Consider the following 14,048-nt stretch of genomic DNA (forward strand, 5'->3'; position numbering starts at 1 on the left):
CAGCAGCAAATTTACCTTCTGAAGAAGCCAGTCATGTTACGATGTCAGCAGGAACAGGTTAAGACTTCAGTCCCAAAATTCTGCAGTATTTTTTTTCCAGTCTAATTCTTTATAATTAAGACAAATAACATCTTTGGGCACATGAACTCAATATTTCCATGAGAGTGAGTTTCAAAACACATAAATATGCTTGTAGGTATAATGATAATCGAGTTGATTTGTTTTACATAACATAAAGCTATAGCAAAACACGTGTAAATCACACGTGAATAGTTTTAGAATAAAAAAGCTTTTGACTCGTTGGTGATTATATTTGATTTATCTTGTCACATGGGCTGTAAACCGGTTAGTGTGTCTGCTTACTTCAATCTACAGCACACAGTTGCGTTTCCTGTGAAACAGAAACTTGACCAAATACTAATACACACTAGCCCAATACCCAATCATGTACCAGTATTTTTGTTATGCGAGCATGTAATTTTCCATCGAGCATCGCACTCCGTTGCAAGCATACTGTTCGACCTGCGATGCAGAAAGTAATTTTCCACTGTACAGTCTGAGGCGGCGCTTGACTCAGTTTTAAGGAGGTAGTAATTTTCCACTGAACTGGAAAGCCTTAACTGCCCACTACATTTACCAGAAAGCTCTTCGATCACAGCACGATTGCGTTATAAACTACAGTAACCACAATTCCCTGTGTTTCCCAGCCACCCTACTTCCGTTCATGCGCTCTTGGTTTGACCTACACAGTAACAGGAGAAAATGGCAGCGGCAGGACTGGGGCAGCAGGTAGGACATTGAGAAATGTGGATTAACAGGACAGATAAATTCCTTAGGGACTGCGTTGAGTCCGTTTTCTGTAATCTATGGTGATGATAAATGCATATGGAGAGTGAAAGCAGTGCGGTTATTATTGCATGTGTTCAGATTATATTATAGTGAGACTACCACTATTTTTTATTCAGGCCTTGTGCATATGACAACCCGTGTTTTTACGTGTTAATTTGAGTGTACGGTTTTGTCTCCAGATGGATATACTGCTCCATCTAAAGATCAAACGCATATCACGTTTTGGAATAAACTGCCGAGGGTGTCGGCCTTCTCTGCAGTGCCCTTGTCGAAGAGTAAAGACACCCCCCCCCCTAAACCTAGACTAGAGGAACCCCCCTTTCTTACAGCAGTGGTTTCCTGAAATCCTAAGAATTAGATCTCCAAGTTAACGAGTTGTTGTAATTTTTCTTCTTTGCTTTTAATTATAAACGCAAGACCTTGAAAGATTTGATTCTTTGACTGCAGAAGTGGGACAGAAGCCATTTATGTAGGTTTTGTTTTTTCCAGGAAAATGTTTTTTGGCCTTGTGGACATCGCAGGGTTTATTTTATTTTTTTAAATGATGCAGGTAGTTCTTAATTTTAAGATCAGACCAGAGGATGATGAATAATTTAATAGGTGCTCTAATAGCTCTGTTTCATTCCTGCAGGTGCGCCTCTTCAGCACCACTGTAGTTAAGCCTGTTGCGAAGCTGGTTAAGGTAAGACTAGAGGCACAGTGATCTTAAGGAACATCTTGACAGACTCCCTTGACTGTTGAGTATCTGTGTTGTCTGATAGGACAGAAACACTACTTACTTACCTGACAGAGAGAGTTGGCCTAGACCTCTGTTAGTCACTTTGCCCAAAGCCACTTCTCACATCATGGAAGTGGATGGAAACTGAATAGAATTCAGAAAATGTTTTCAGTTTTTTTTTATTATTTATCCCGTGCTTCCACAAGCTGATTAAAGAGCGAGAATGCTGTCTCTGCTGAAAACTAACATTTTCATTGTTTTGGTTTTCACGTTTTAAAAAGTCAACATTTTCACCTGTCAGTTTAAGTAGTCACATGTGGTGTTGTGAGCATTGGATACAATGCTCGACAAATCACTTTCCCTGAGTCTGACTTCTAAAAGTAATATCACTTTTAATATCTTAAAAGTAAGTTTAAGAGAAACCTCTGAAAATTATGGGCTGCAAAGAGGTCTTCTACGTTTGGTTCTGTAGGGGTGCAGGGACTCTTATGATTTCTTGGCAACCCAGTCAACTGTTTGTCTCCCTTCTGTTCTCTCTGTCATGTACTCCCTCTTTGTAAATTTCCCAGACATTGTTAGTTACGGGCGGAGCGGTGGCTCTGTGGCTAAGGATCTGCGTCTGTGACTGGAAGGTTGCCGGTTCAAATCCGGCAGAGGAATCCTACTCAGTTGGGCCCCTGAGCAAGGCCCTTAACCCCAACTGCTCCAGGGGCGCCGTACAATGGCATACCCTGCGCTCTGACCCCAAGCTTCTCTCCCTGTCTGTGTCTCCTTGGAGAAAAGCTGGGGTATGCGAAAAGATGAATTCCTAATGCAAGAAATTGTATAGGGCTAATAAAGAAACATTATAAACATTACATTATTATAACATTATAGTGCGCTAAGCCTCTGTGAATTCAGGGTTAATGGCCTGGTCTGCACAGCCCGATCCTTTCAAACCGAAAGCCACCTAAGACACAAACTGAGCATCCCAGATTCAAAGTTCCTGTACTTGTGGAGTGTTCCTTTCTGAGGGCAGCTTGAGCAGTCCGTTTCAAAGGAGGAGGAATAGGGAGTATCCAGACAGCAGCTGACCCGTGTTCCCGTACTGGCGATGCTCTATTGTTTGAACGCCTTCTAGAAAGCCCCCACTGGGCAACACGCAGCTAACGCGGCCTCTTCCTCCAGCCGCCCATCCAAGTGTATGGTGTGGAGGGCCGCTACGCCACTGCCCTGTTCTCTGCCGCCTCCAAGCAGAAGAAGCTGGACCAAGTGGAGAGGGAGCTGGGTCGCGTCGCTGTAAGTCTCCTCTTCTCTTGCGCGCACGAGCAGACAGGACATGTGTGACACAGACACCAGCAAAGCAGCATTGTATGGTCTGACCTTGTGTGCTGCGCAGGGCCTGATGCAGATGCTCATGTAGCACCCTATTGGCTACGCCAAAGGATATGGAAGGCACTTGGGTACATTTGAAATGATATTATGTTGAGAAGTGCCCTTTTTACAATCATGGGTCATGAAGAGTCCATCAGGCGATCCACAGCGCATGCAGCTGGAGTGTGTGGGAAGCTGCATGAGATGATGGTTTGCTGTAGACTTTGGCTAATGGAAGGAATATATAAAGGAATATTAAAGGATGTGTTATGGATTGTTGGAAGACATGAGTGGAAGGCATTTGATCTAGTATCTAAACATGTCTTGGGGAAGATGGAAAGACTTAAATCAGTACAGACAGCAGGCTTCAGGAAGGTCAAGGCTGATAAAGTTGGCGGCACACTCCAGAAACAACTGCCTGCCTATGTTTTAATTTGGTTTTCAGTGTGGGGATTTAAATAATTAGGGGAGATGATTCTGGGGGCTCTGTACTCCTGACATTTCTTGCTGGTTTCTTTGAGCTGGGCAACAGATGTTTTTAATTGTAGTGCCTGTGGAGGTGTAAAGCTTATAACAGACACTTGGTTTATCCCACTTTTGTTTTAAATAATCTGTGATGTAAATAGGATACTGAGGAGATGTGAGTCTGATCTGTTTTTATAGATTGCGAGAACTTTAGATAATGCCTTTGTCACTTTCAGACAGCGTTAACCTACCCATGAAAGCTGCTGGTGACCTATAGTGTTAAAATATTTTAACAGCCCTATTTGTAATACTGTTTTTTTAATGAAACAGAAAATAATGAGGAAATTTAAAAAAAATCTATAACAATTTTTCAGCTTTTTGGATTGCTTATATTTAATCAGGATTGAAAACTAATGGTATGAAAAGATATTTGCATGTGAACATATTTGTTCAAATACCAGTGCTGAAGTGAAAAGTTTACACAAACATCATTTCAATATTTTTGATGGACATCAGTCCAATGATCTCCTTGATTAAAACCTGTGCCTGTTACAGCATTCTTTAAATTCCAGTGTCTACGTGCTTTACTTTTTGGGTATGAAATATACAGTGGCTATTGTGTTACAATAGCTATTACATGGAATTGTAATGTATTTAACTGGGAGTTTTCCTATTGATTGACAGAAAACACTCTAATGTCAAGCGGAAATCAAAATTCAACAGCTCCTCAAATTATTTATAAATATAAAATGGAAAATAACCGATTCCATAAGTATTCACTCCCTTTGAGATAATGTTTGATTAATTACAGCCGTAAATCTTCTTAAATAGGTTTCAACCAGCTTTGCACATTAGGACACTGCAATCTTTGCCGATTCTTGTTGGCAAAATTGCTTAGACTCTCTCGGGTTGGATGGGAACTTTTGGTGACCAGCAATTTTCAACTCCTGCCACAGATTCTTGAGTTCCGGGCTTTGACTGGGTCACTCCAGAACATTGGCTTTTTTTTTTCTTTTTAAACCACTCCAGCATGGCTTTGGCTGTATGTTCTGGGTCATTGTTGCTGCTGGAAGATGAATCTTCTCCCAGCTCCCACGTCTCTTGCGGTTTGCAGCAGGTTTTCCTCCAGGATTTCTATGTACTTTGCTGATTTCATTTTCCTTCTATCATCACAATCTTTGTCCAGGCCCTGGTGTGGAGGATTTCTATGTACTTTGCTGATTTCATTTTCCTTCTATCATCACAATCTTTGTCCAGGCTGAGGATGATGATCACTCTTATGGTTGTGCCCAACTTGACGCTTACCGTTGAACCCAAAAAGGTCAATTTTGATCTTGTCGGACCATAGAATCTGCTTTCACTTGGTCTCGGAGTCCCTCACATGCCCACGTGCCTTCTGGAAAAGTGTAGTCGAGATTCGATGCAAGTTTTTTGTCACTCTACCATACATCCCAGTTATCTCTACCATATCACAGGCAATTGTCATATGCACAGTTTCTCCCATCTCAGCCATGGAAAACTGTAGAACCTTTAGACTTCTCACAGGCTTCCTGATGCACTACCTGACTAGTGCACTTCTTGCCTGGACACCATGTTTTTGAGGACTCAATGTTCTTCACAGTTGTGCAGTTTTATCCACATTTCTTTATAATGGACTTCACTCTGCTTTGGAGGATATTCAGTGCCTTGAATTTCCTTATACCCTCCCCCTGATTGGTGCTGTTTAATAACCCTATCCCAGATTTACTGTGAAACTTCCTTTGTCTTCATTATATTTTTGCTGGGAGCTGTATTAATCAACTGTGGGACCTCCCAGAGATAGGAATAATTATCCTGAACTCATGTGAAACACCCTAATTGCACATAGCTGGACTCCATGTGTGTGAGAATCACTTATTTTCTGTTTTATATTTATATTTAGGATCTATAGAATTTCAATTTGACATTATGGAGTGTCTTGTGTCGATCAATGGCAAAAAATCCCAAACAAATACATTGATTGGAAAAATTCCAAGGGGGTGAAGACTTTTGAGCGCCAGTGTATAAAATAGGTTTTCTAAAATGTGATGGACCATTGCAGGAGTCGAGTACATGCCATTCTAAATTGGGCCCGTACTGTTGTGAATGTTTGTGTGCAGAAGTGTCTTCCATGGATCTGGCTGAATGAGCAGGAGCACTGGAGTGATTGAATTGCTTCTCGTTTTCAGACCCTGATCAAAGAGCCCAGGCTGTCGAGTGTGGTGCTAAACCCTCATGTCAAGCGCAGCGTGAAGCAGAAGACCTTCGGTGACGCTCTCACGAAGGAGAACCTCTCCCCCATCACAGTCAACCTGATCAGTAAGGGTGCTGTCCCTGTGTAGAACAAGCACAAAGGACTGATGGGGCTCTGCTGCAACTCCCTTTAATTAAGAAAACAAAATATTTATTTTCCTATAGGACTGGAAGAGAGGGACTTGTCAATAGGTTAATAGGTCTAACAATGAGGTATAAGATGTGATTGTGCGTTATTTTTTTCATTTTAATCTTAATACAGCTTTGTTTTGCAAGATAAATGTCTATCAGAAATACACTTAATTTGTATGAATTTTGGATAAGCAGGAAAAACATGAAAAATATAGTGGTAGGTGATGCCATTAACTATGCTTGTATTTACCTCAATAATCGTGACCTGTTGACCTCTTAGCTGTTTTTTATGTAAACTACACCTTGAGCTGTTACACATTAGTAGAAGGATCTACTTTTGGTTCAAATTGGTAATGCTGCTTTACATTAGAACTATGGCTATTGTCCACAGCTTTCAGGCTGGCCGAAGTACTAGAACTAGGTACTAGATGGGACACGCTTCAGTTTTACCATGCTGAGGCTATTCAACAGTCCTAGCGTGAGGAAGACACCGCCATTCCTCCCGAAGCGCCTCGGATCGTTCCCATCCAGACACCGCAGTGGTACTGGGGAGAAGATACGTTGGAGGCCGCACTGCTCTGTTAAATGGGTGCCGTTTCACTTCCCCTCTTTCCCAGAGGTGCTGGCTGATAACGGCCGCCTGACACTGACTGCCGACGTGATCTCGGCCTTCGGCAAGATGATGAGCGCGCACCGCGGGGAGGTCCTCTGTTCCGTCACGACAGCGCAGGTAAGGCACAGGCCTCAGGCGACAGGAACCGACATGCACTTCACAGTTTCTAGTAAGTACCAGGATTTTGCCGGGTTGAAATTTTAATGTGCACAAGCGAAGGCTGTTTTTTTCCCTGATGGGAGTACAGATAAAATCCTGTTTTTTTTTTCTCAATCGTGTGTGTGTCCTTGTTGCTGTAACATTGCCCTGTGAGTCTCCTGTTTCGATTTCAATCCCAGCCCCTGGAAGAAGCCCACCTGACTGAGCTGAAAACTGCTTTGACTGGGTTTCTGCAGAAGGGAGAGACTCTGAAGCTGGAGACCAAGGTGGGTGCTGGACTGCAGGTCCTAATCTGTTGCTTTTGCTTGAACCTTTTCTTGAATAGCCTTTTCTTACTTGAACAGCTTTTACATTTTTATTCAGCTTTAAGTGTGGTGTTACCGATCTTGTGGAATGCCATAATAGTAAAGTAGATACACCTAACTGTTTATAGGAAGTGTGACTAGGGCATTTTCTTTAAAAAAAATATTAGTGTTAAAAAATAAAAGATTATTAGTTCTTACGGCATAAGTCAAGTAACTTAATTTTAAGCCATGGAGTTTCTGTCCATAAATGCAAAGTTGTTGTATATAAAGAATTATTGATAAGACGGTGCATGGTGTGTTTCTCATGGTGATGTCTAGCGTTAACATTTCATTCAACGGTGAATTTTCCTTATTCAGTGGATTTAGATCATCTTTAAAACGAATCTCAAAGTCTGTGAGGAGGTAGGCTGGGCAGGCTGGTCTGAGGATTTTGAATAATATTTACCCTGTATTCCATCAATGTTTTATTTTTTCTTGTAAGCTTCTGATAATCTCCTTCCAATGATCACATTCTGATCATATATGTGGTTTCTGATCTAAAACTTTTTTTAATTGGTATTATTTGAGATCTTGCATAAGGTTAGATGATGGATTATCAGGTTCACCTACCTTCTACAGTTGGAAGTGATTTCTGAAGTTGAAGCTACAATTCTGAATGGGATTTAACAAGATCGATCTTTTGAAAATGTAGAACCCCAAGTGTGCATTAAGTGATTCACTGATGACAGCCTTTGAGGTTATTTAGTCCACTCGTGAAACAGTTTTTACAAGAGTGAAACTTTCCAGTTTTCTTGTTCCGTTCAAATTTTGAACTTTTAAATTGGTTAGACTTATAGCTGTTGTACGAGCAAGAATGAGATCTTCCAGGCAGTTGAGTAACGGCAAGCACATGATCCCTTCCACTGAATTCCCCAACAAGGACAACAGAGCCAGAAGCTGGAAATGTGAACTACCTGTTACTGTACCTGTTTTTTGCTTCACGCTATGATTGAAGTGTTTGCCTTGTGTTTTACCTTATAGTCTGACCCTTCCATCTTTGGGGGAATGATCGTCAGCATTGGAGACAAGTATGTGGATATGTCCACGAAAACCAAGATCCAGAAGCTGACTAAAATCATGAAGGAGACCTAGTTTTACGGACTGCTGGGCAGTTAAACGTGTACTTTTCTGCTTTTCAGCAGTGACCTAGACCTCATCTGCCTGTTATAAACGTGGGTAATAAATGTTCTGTAATACAAACTGTTTTTTGTCTTTGTCCCTCTGTCAAAATGGAGCTTTTGGAGAACTGATCTTGGTAATCTGTTAAAAGGAAAGCCAGGGGTGACCGGTTGTTTCCAAATCTAAGTTCATGAGGGAAAGGGTGTGAGCTGTGTTTGTTACAAAATTTGCTGCTCGATCAGATCATTTTCACATATAGTGGCAAATATGATTGACTAAGAGTCTTCAAAAAAACACACTGACATCTCTTCGGTTCCACTTTAAAGTAATACTGAAGAGCTTTGAAAAGTCTGACTGACTTTTTTGCGCGGTTAATGTGAGGTGTAATCTGCGCCGTTGGTTGGTGAAGTAGGTGAAATATATTGAGCCTAACATGAAACTCAAATTCAGTTCTGTTTTTTTTGTACTGGTTGTCTTTGTAACCCTTTGCTGCACTTTTCTTTGGGACACAGTCAGCTGCTCAGGTCCAGGTTGTTCTCTTTAGAACATTAGTCAGTGCTCCTACAATGATTGGCACCACAGTCAATAAGTTCCAGTAAATGGGGGGAGGGACAGCCTGAAAGGCAAAGCACACTGTGCTTTGAATTCAGCAGCTGGAGCCTGTGGGCAGTGTGGGTGCAGCTCTACTGCTGCTGGGGTCGATCTCGGGGTGCAGGGCTCGGAGCACGTGCCGCTCTGCTCCCAGGGTGCCTATACAGCGGCAAAAAACTGGGACTTCTGCGACAGGGAGAAGACCTCACTTCTGTAATGAGCTCTTGAACACTGGACCCTGGTGTGACGACCTGTGTCCTCCTTCTGTTGGGAAGGAGAGCTTGGCGTTAACGAAAGAGAGGTTCGTCAGTGCAGTGGAATTGGCACAATGGCAGCTCTTGGATCCAGAGCCTGTTAAAATGTGGTTTGAACTCAGGACCGAGGGCCTGGGATTTTTTGGGAGGTCTTTAAATGCGCTGGAAAAGGGCTGGAAAGGGACCAGGTTTTTAGAGTCTTGTTATATTGTAGTTGAGCAGAGTCTGAAGTGTCTTTAATATTCGAGAATATTAGTCGGGGGCACGAGCTCATGCATCCCTGAAAATTGGTAACCCCTTTGGACCGCTCCTGTGTCAGAGCAGTACATCAGCCACACAGCCCCAGCCTGGCCAGAAGGCACCCCAACAAAAAAAAATGCATGTTAAAGAAAGGAAGTCCTTTAATAAGGGTCTCTTGACAGGTTTACATTACAGTACCGCACACTAGGTTTTACATGGCATCGTTATAGAACCAGGGATCAGACACTCTTCGTTATACTATATTAAAAAAAATAAAAGCAATTGCATGCTTTGTGGGTTTTGAAAAAAATGATATTGAGAGCTATTATTATGTACAAACTTCAAATAATACAAACTTGATCTCCCCTGAAGATCAATTTTGAAAAGGAGACATCCCTCTCCAACACCCCTCTTCTCCCACCAAAGAGTACTTCCACAGTTTTCCTCGCCTGTCTTTTTATCATTTTTAAACATTTAAGACAGTACATTCTTACACCATTATATGAATCAATTCTCTGTATACTTTTAGATTTGAATATAACCACATGTAATATGCTTATTCTTTAAATAAAAAAAAACATGATTGGCAACAAAAATTATGTGCACTACTGTGATACAGCACAAACCAGCAAGGGAGTGTCTGAAACTTCGCACTGGGAGAACAAGACTCTACTGTGTTGCCCGTTCCCAGGCTTAACTCGGAGGATTGGGTAATGGAGCAGTTCAACAGAAACTGAAACACTCCACTACAAACTAGTTTGACACAAAAAGTTAGAGCAACGGCGTTTCTGCAAAAGCTGTTGCCATTCACATAAAGCCCTTTCCTTAAGTTCAGAAATGATTTTATACAGAGGCTGAGCCTTAAAACTGGAAGGCCAAGGTTATTCATCACACCAACCTTTTCTTCTGCTCACCAGCAGGTCTCTAGCCCTGGACTTTGAGGTTTAAAAGGTGCTTCAAGACCATGTGAAGCAGACTCGTGGTGCAATCAGATTACTAAACCGTGCTGTCTAGGAACTGTAGGCTCCAGGTAGAAAACTTGACTAGTTTAATTCTACTGGGTCAGCCAAGCTGAACAACAGTGGTGATTCCTCCTTGCAGTGTGGCTCGGGATGCTGAACCAACATTAGGCCCAGCCGTCTTGTCTGCAACGCTGCCCTCAACTGACTGCCTTAACTCACAGCTTTCGTACTAGAAAGTGGATCAGATGGGACGTTTGCTCACAAAGGAAGGCTGGGCATAGAAAAGGCAATGCAGCAAAGGATATCCACAAGAACAAGCCTGCTAAGCACAAGAAGAAGCAAGTGCAGGACACTGAAAGAAACAAGCTGAAATAACAGCTTCTGAAACACCAGTAAGCAAGTCTGAGCTGATTTACCTTAATACTAAGAAATGTCCTAAACATTGTATTTGTAAAAGAAAGGAATAACTCATGTTTGTAGAAAGGATATGGAGCCACTGTGTAAAGAAAGTCTCTTGGTATTAAAAAAATAGGCAAATGTTCCCTCAAATTGCTTCTTTTTTTGTAGTGCAATTTAAAGCTTCCTAAGTGTTTGTAATATGTTACAAAAACAGGTCCTCCAGTATTTCATACTGTGTAAGAAAAAAACATTTAAACTGCAGTACTTTTTTCCCTTTGAGGAATAAAAGTTCAGTTCATACTACAGATCACAAATTCAAAAATACTGTTTCTTGGCAAATATATTAAGTCTAATTGTCACAGCAAGACACTGTGACGTCAGACCTCGCTTGCCTCACCCCGCTGACGAGAATCAAACAAGAGTCGGCGAATCAATGAAGTCAAACAGCTTTGCTGTTTTTATAAAGCTACAGAAATACCTTCTTGTCCAAACAGCACAATCATCCAAAATAAAAAAAAACTTGTGTATAAAAAAATAAACTTAATTTCACATTTTGTCAAAAATAAGTTGATTAACCTGCATTTTTTCTAAAAAAAGACACCCTATAAACATGCCAAAACTGTTATAATTATCCTATTGTAATATTAAATGTCACATTTTACATTATGAGGCTTTCAAATACACACATACATCACATTAAATAAACATTCTAAAATATCCAATTGATCTAAATCAGTATGACTCATGAACAAAGTTATATAATGCTTGTGATTCTAAGTCTTTCTCAAGATTTAAATAACTATCATTTGTCCTTTTTTTGACTTACAAAGCTATCAAAATTAATTCAGTGCTTCAAAATCCACTCTTCTGTCACAATCACATCAGTACCCACTGGTACTTTCAGTAGTAAGCTAGAAGGAAGTTCTAAAAAAGAAAAGGCGCAATGTTATACAATATATATATCATTATACAAGTAACAATTTAGATTCATTCAGAATGCCTTCATTGACATTTACAGTAAAGAAAAATAAGTGCCAAATGACAGATGGATATTCAAATGTTTCTTACAAGCTTTCTGAGAAATTTTGGGAAGCATTCATTCAAACTGAACTGCCAGGTTTCATTAAAATCAAATGCCTCACAAAAGTGTATTTGTGTTGTTTTTGTGTTACTTCAGGTGTGAAACTAAATGAAAAGTATACATATTTTAAAATACAAGACATTTTGTGTTGTTTTATCTGTTACGCAAATAATAATCAATGTAATAAAAATAAGAAACACCCTGCAGACTTCAAATTCCATTACAACATCCATTTGAATAGTTTCTTGAAATGAGGTAAAATGATATCTTTCTTTAAATAAATATTTTAGCAATTGATAATGATTTTCTGGAGTGTCTTGTCACATTTTTATTCCTATCGTTACTGAACCTAAGACAAAATATGTCATCATTAGTTTACCACAGAACAAAATTGCAGCTTTCTGAGCCTCAGCTTCAAACCTAAGCAGAGGACTTAACACCAAACCAAAGATTTAAATGATTCTAAATAGTACTACTGAAAGGAGTTCCACATGAAAAAGGCAGAGGGAGTGATGGCAGGCATGATAGACCAGCAACCTAGCACTAAGAAAAGCTAGGATTGATGTTAAACCTAATAACATTTATAAACCAAGTCTAAACACAGTAGCAACACAGACATTCTAGTCTGACTGCTGATTCCCACTGTGTGGAATCCAACCCCAGTGGAATGCTATACAGGGAATTGAGGCAGTATAAGCAAATCACTAGTGGTGATTTTCCCCAAACCTATTTGTTTATAACAGCAAATAACTATGCATGAATTGGATGTGACATCATGTCTTCTAAAAAATCAGAAATTCAAAACATAGGAATTTATATAAGGTAAAAGCACATGGCAATGTTCAAGTTCTTTAAGTATCTGCTGTGGAATACTTTCAGTTTCAATGGAATCAAGACTGAAATCTACATATATGCAGCTAATCATACCAACCCCCCCCAAAATCCATGTTCCTTTCTGTAAGTACTGTACCTACGCCTTCATTTTTCAGAATAAAAGTAGTCTTTATGTATTAGCCTTCAACAGGAATTGTCACCTTTCCTCTAAATTTTGCTGACCCTTGAAAAAAAATAAGCCCAAAACACACAATCTAGTCATTATCTAGTCATGCACCAGTGTCCTTTTCTGTTGCTTTGATAAAAGCATTTCTTTGTTTCTAAAAAAAGAAAGAAAATATTCAGTGCCGTCTTTCCTTTAACATTGCTGAGACCACATGTTTCCACACAAATATGTATAGTGTTTTTGTGCGGCAGTGCAGATCAAAGGACCCCAAGAGCAGAACAGAGACGCATCAACAGATGCGAAAGGCCTTGCTGTAGAACCTCTGGACCCTCATTGATGGGCACCTCTAATTCACCTGAATCTCTTTCCTGCACAAGTACCCTGCATCAATCAATACCTTCATGCAATAAATAAATATTTCAATAAATACATTTAGGATTAGGACTACAGTCTCGTTAACACATAAATGAATTTTGCCAGGTGACGTGTGATGACAGCAGATAGTTTAAAACATTGTGGTAAAATATAATTACACCCTTATTTCTTAAAAATACTCCTTGTTCATACTCTAAGCTCTAATGTCTTTCTGCTGACTATGTACCTTGTAACATTCTGTAATAATCTTTTTTAGTTCCCTGCAATTCACACAATTCATGAGAGATAACCAAATATGAATGTGACAGAAACAAATGGTAAAAACGTTCTTAAGACTAATAAAGATTATATAATATGTGAAATAAAAAACTCAGATGAAATTGTTTTCTTTTTTGTGTGTGGTACACATTGAAAAGTGGACTGTTGTGGGGTTTTACAGTTCTTCACTAATAGGAAAAGCCTACGTGTTTTTTCTTCTGGTATAACATAAACCAATGTGTGTTTTATAGCAATTTGCTCCAAATCTTCATGTTGCAGTTAAGAAGTGATTGCTCATGCTTTGTTGAGGTCACGCTAATGACTTGCAGTCCAAAAAAAGCCTGAGCTAACAGAAGGATGTCTGATCCTCGTGTGAAGCAAAGATCACGCACAAAATATATATATATAAAAAAGAAAAATGTAAAAAAAAAACATCCTATCTCACACAAGAACTGAACAGCTTTTGCAGATACACACACATTGCAAACTACGACACTAGACCTTGGAATTCAAAAACAAAGCTGTTCCTATAGTTCATCAAACAGTTGTAGATCCAACCGTACTACAATCTCTCCCGTGGGGACTTCATGCAGAAGAAGCCTCTTAGTGATTGGTCCCTTTGAACCCTGGTCTTTCTTGATATCAGCCGCCCGGATTTCTGTCCTGCCCAAGAAGTCTGCAACACAGAAGGGGTATTGGGTGAGAGCAGTGCTTTCCCTTCTCTCCCTGGTCAATAGCCAGTCCGAGATCCTCAGGGAAGCTTGGAAAAAAGGGTATCGATGACAGAACACCAGTGTGTTTAAAATCAGTGCCATTTCTGTTCTAATCTAATCTAAAAGTGTAGAGACCTTTGTTTTGTATTCTT

The 14,048-nt window shown here is 40.1% G+C and overlaps 2 protein-coding genes across 6 annotated transcripts in view; one reads left to right on the forward strand and one right to left on the reverse strand.

Annotated features, from left to right (window-relative positions):
* Positions 1 to 693: 693 nt before the first annotated feature.
* atp5po (ATP synthase peripheral stalk subunit OSCP) lies at positions 694 to 8,104 on the forward strand. Its single transcript, XM_006639040.3, has 7 exons — positions 694 to 789; positions 1,481 to 1,531; positions 2,735 to 2,845; positions 5,593 to 5,722; positions 6,406 to 6,518; positions 6,740 to 6,826; positions 7,886 to 8,104. Exons 1-7 carry the CDS (start codon positions 763 to 765, stop codon positions 7,994 to 7,996), a joined length of 630 nt encoding a protein of 209 aa, XP_006639103.1. The 5' UTR covers positions 694 to 762; the 3' UTR covers positions 7,997 to 8,104.
* A 1,147-nt stretch (positions 8,105 to 9,251) lies between these two features.
* itsn1 (intersectin 1 (SH3 domain protein)) overlaps positions 9,252 to 14,048 on the reverse strand; it is a 92,796-nt gene continuing 87,999 nt past the window's right edge. For all 5 annotated transcript variants that reach the window (XM_015363745.2, XM_069178735.1, XM_069178734.1 and 2 more), the window contains one exon: positions 9,252 to 13,859. In XM_015363745.2, coding sequence (XP_015219231.1) covers positions 13,711 to 13,859 — 149 coding nt within the window. In that variant the 3' untranslated portion in view covers positions 9,252 to 13,710. The remainder of the gene's footprint in view (positions 13,860 to 14,048) is intronic.

The sequence above is a fragment of the Lepisosteus oculatus genome, chromosome 15 (assembly GCF_040954835.1).
Source record: "Lepisosteus oculatus isolate fLepOcu1 chromosome 15, fLepOcu1.hap2, whole genome shotgun sequence".
Lineage (NCBI taxonomy): Eukaryota > Metazoa > Chordata > Actinopteri > Semionotiformes > Lepisosteidae > Lepisosteus > Lepisosteus oculatus.

Excerpts from the sequence above, each read along its gene's own strand:
- atp5po (XM_006639040.3), top strand. The coding sequence starts at position 763 with ATGGCAGCGGCAGGACTGGGGCAGCAG. Across the intron at positions 1,532-2,734 it reads CTGTTGCGAAGCTGGTTAAG|CCGCCCATCCAAGTGTATGG; the intron begins GTAAGACTAGAG and ends CTCTTCCTCCAG. Across the intron at positions 2,846-5,592 it reads GGGAGCTGGGTCGCGTCGCT|ACCCTGATCAAAGAGCCCAG; the intron begins GTAAGTCTCCTC and ends TCTCGTTTTCAG.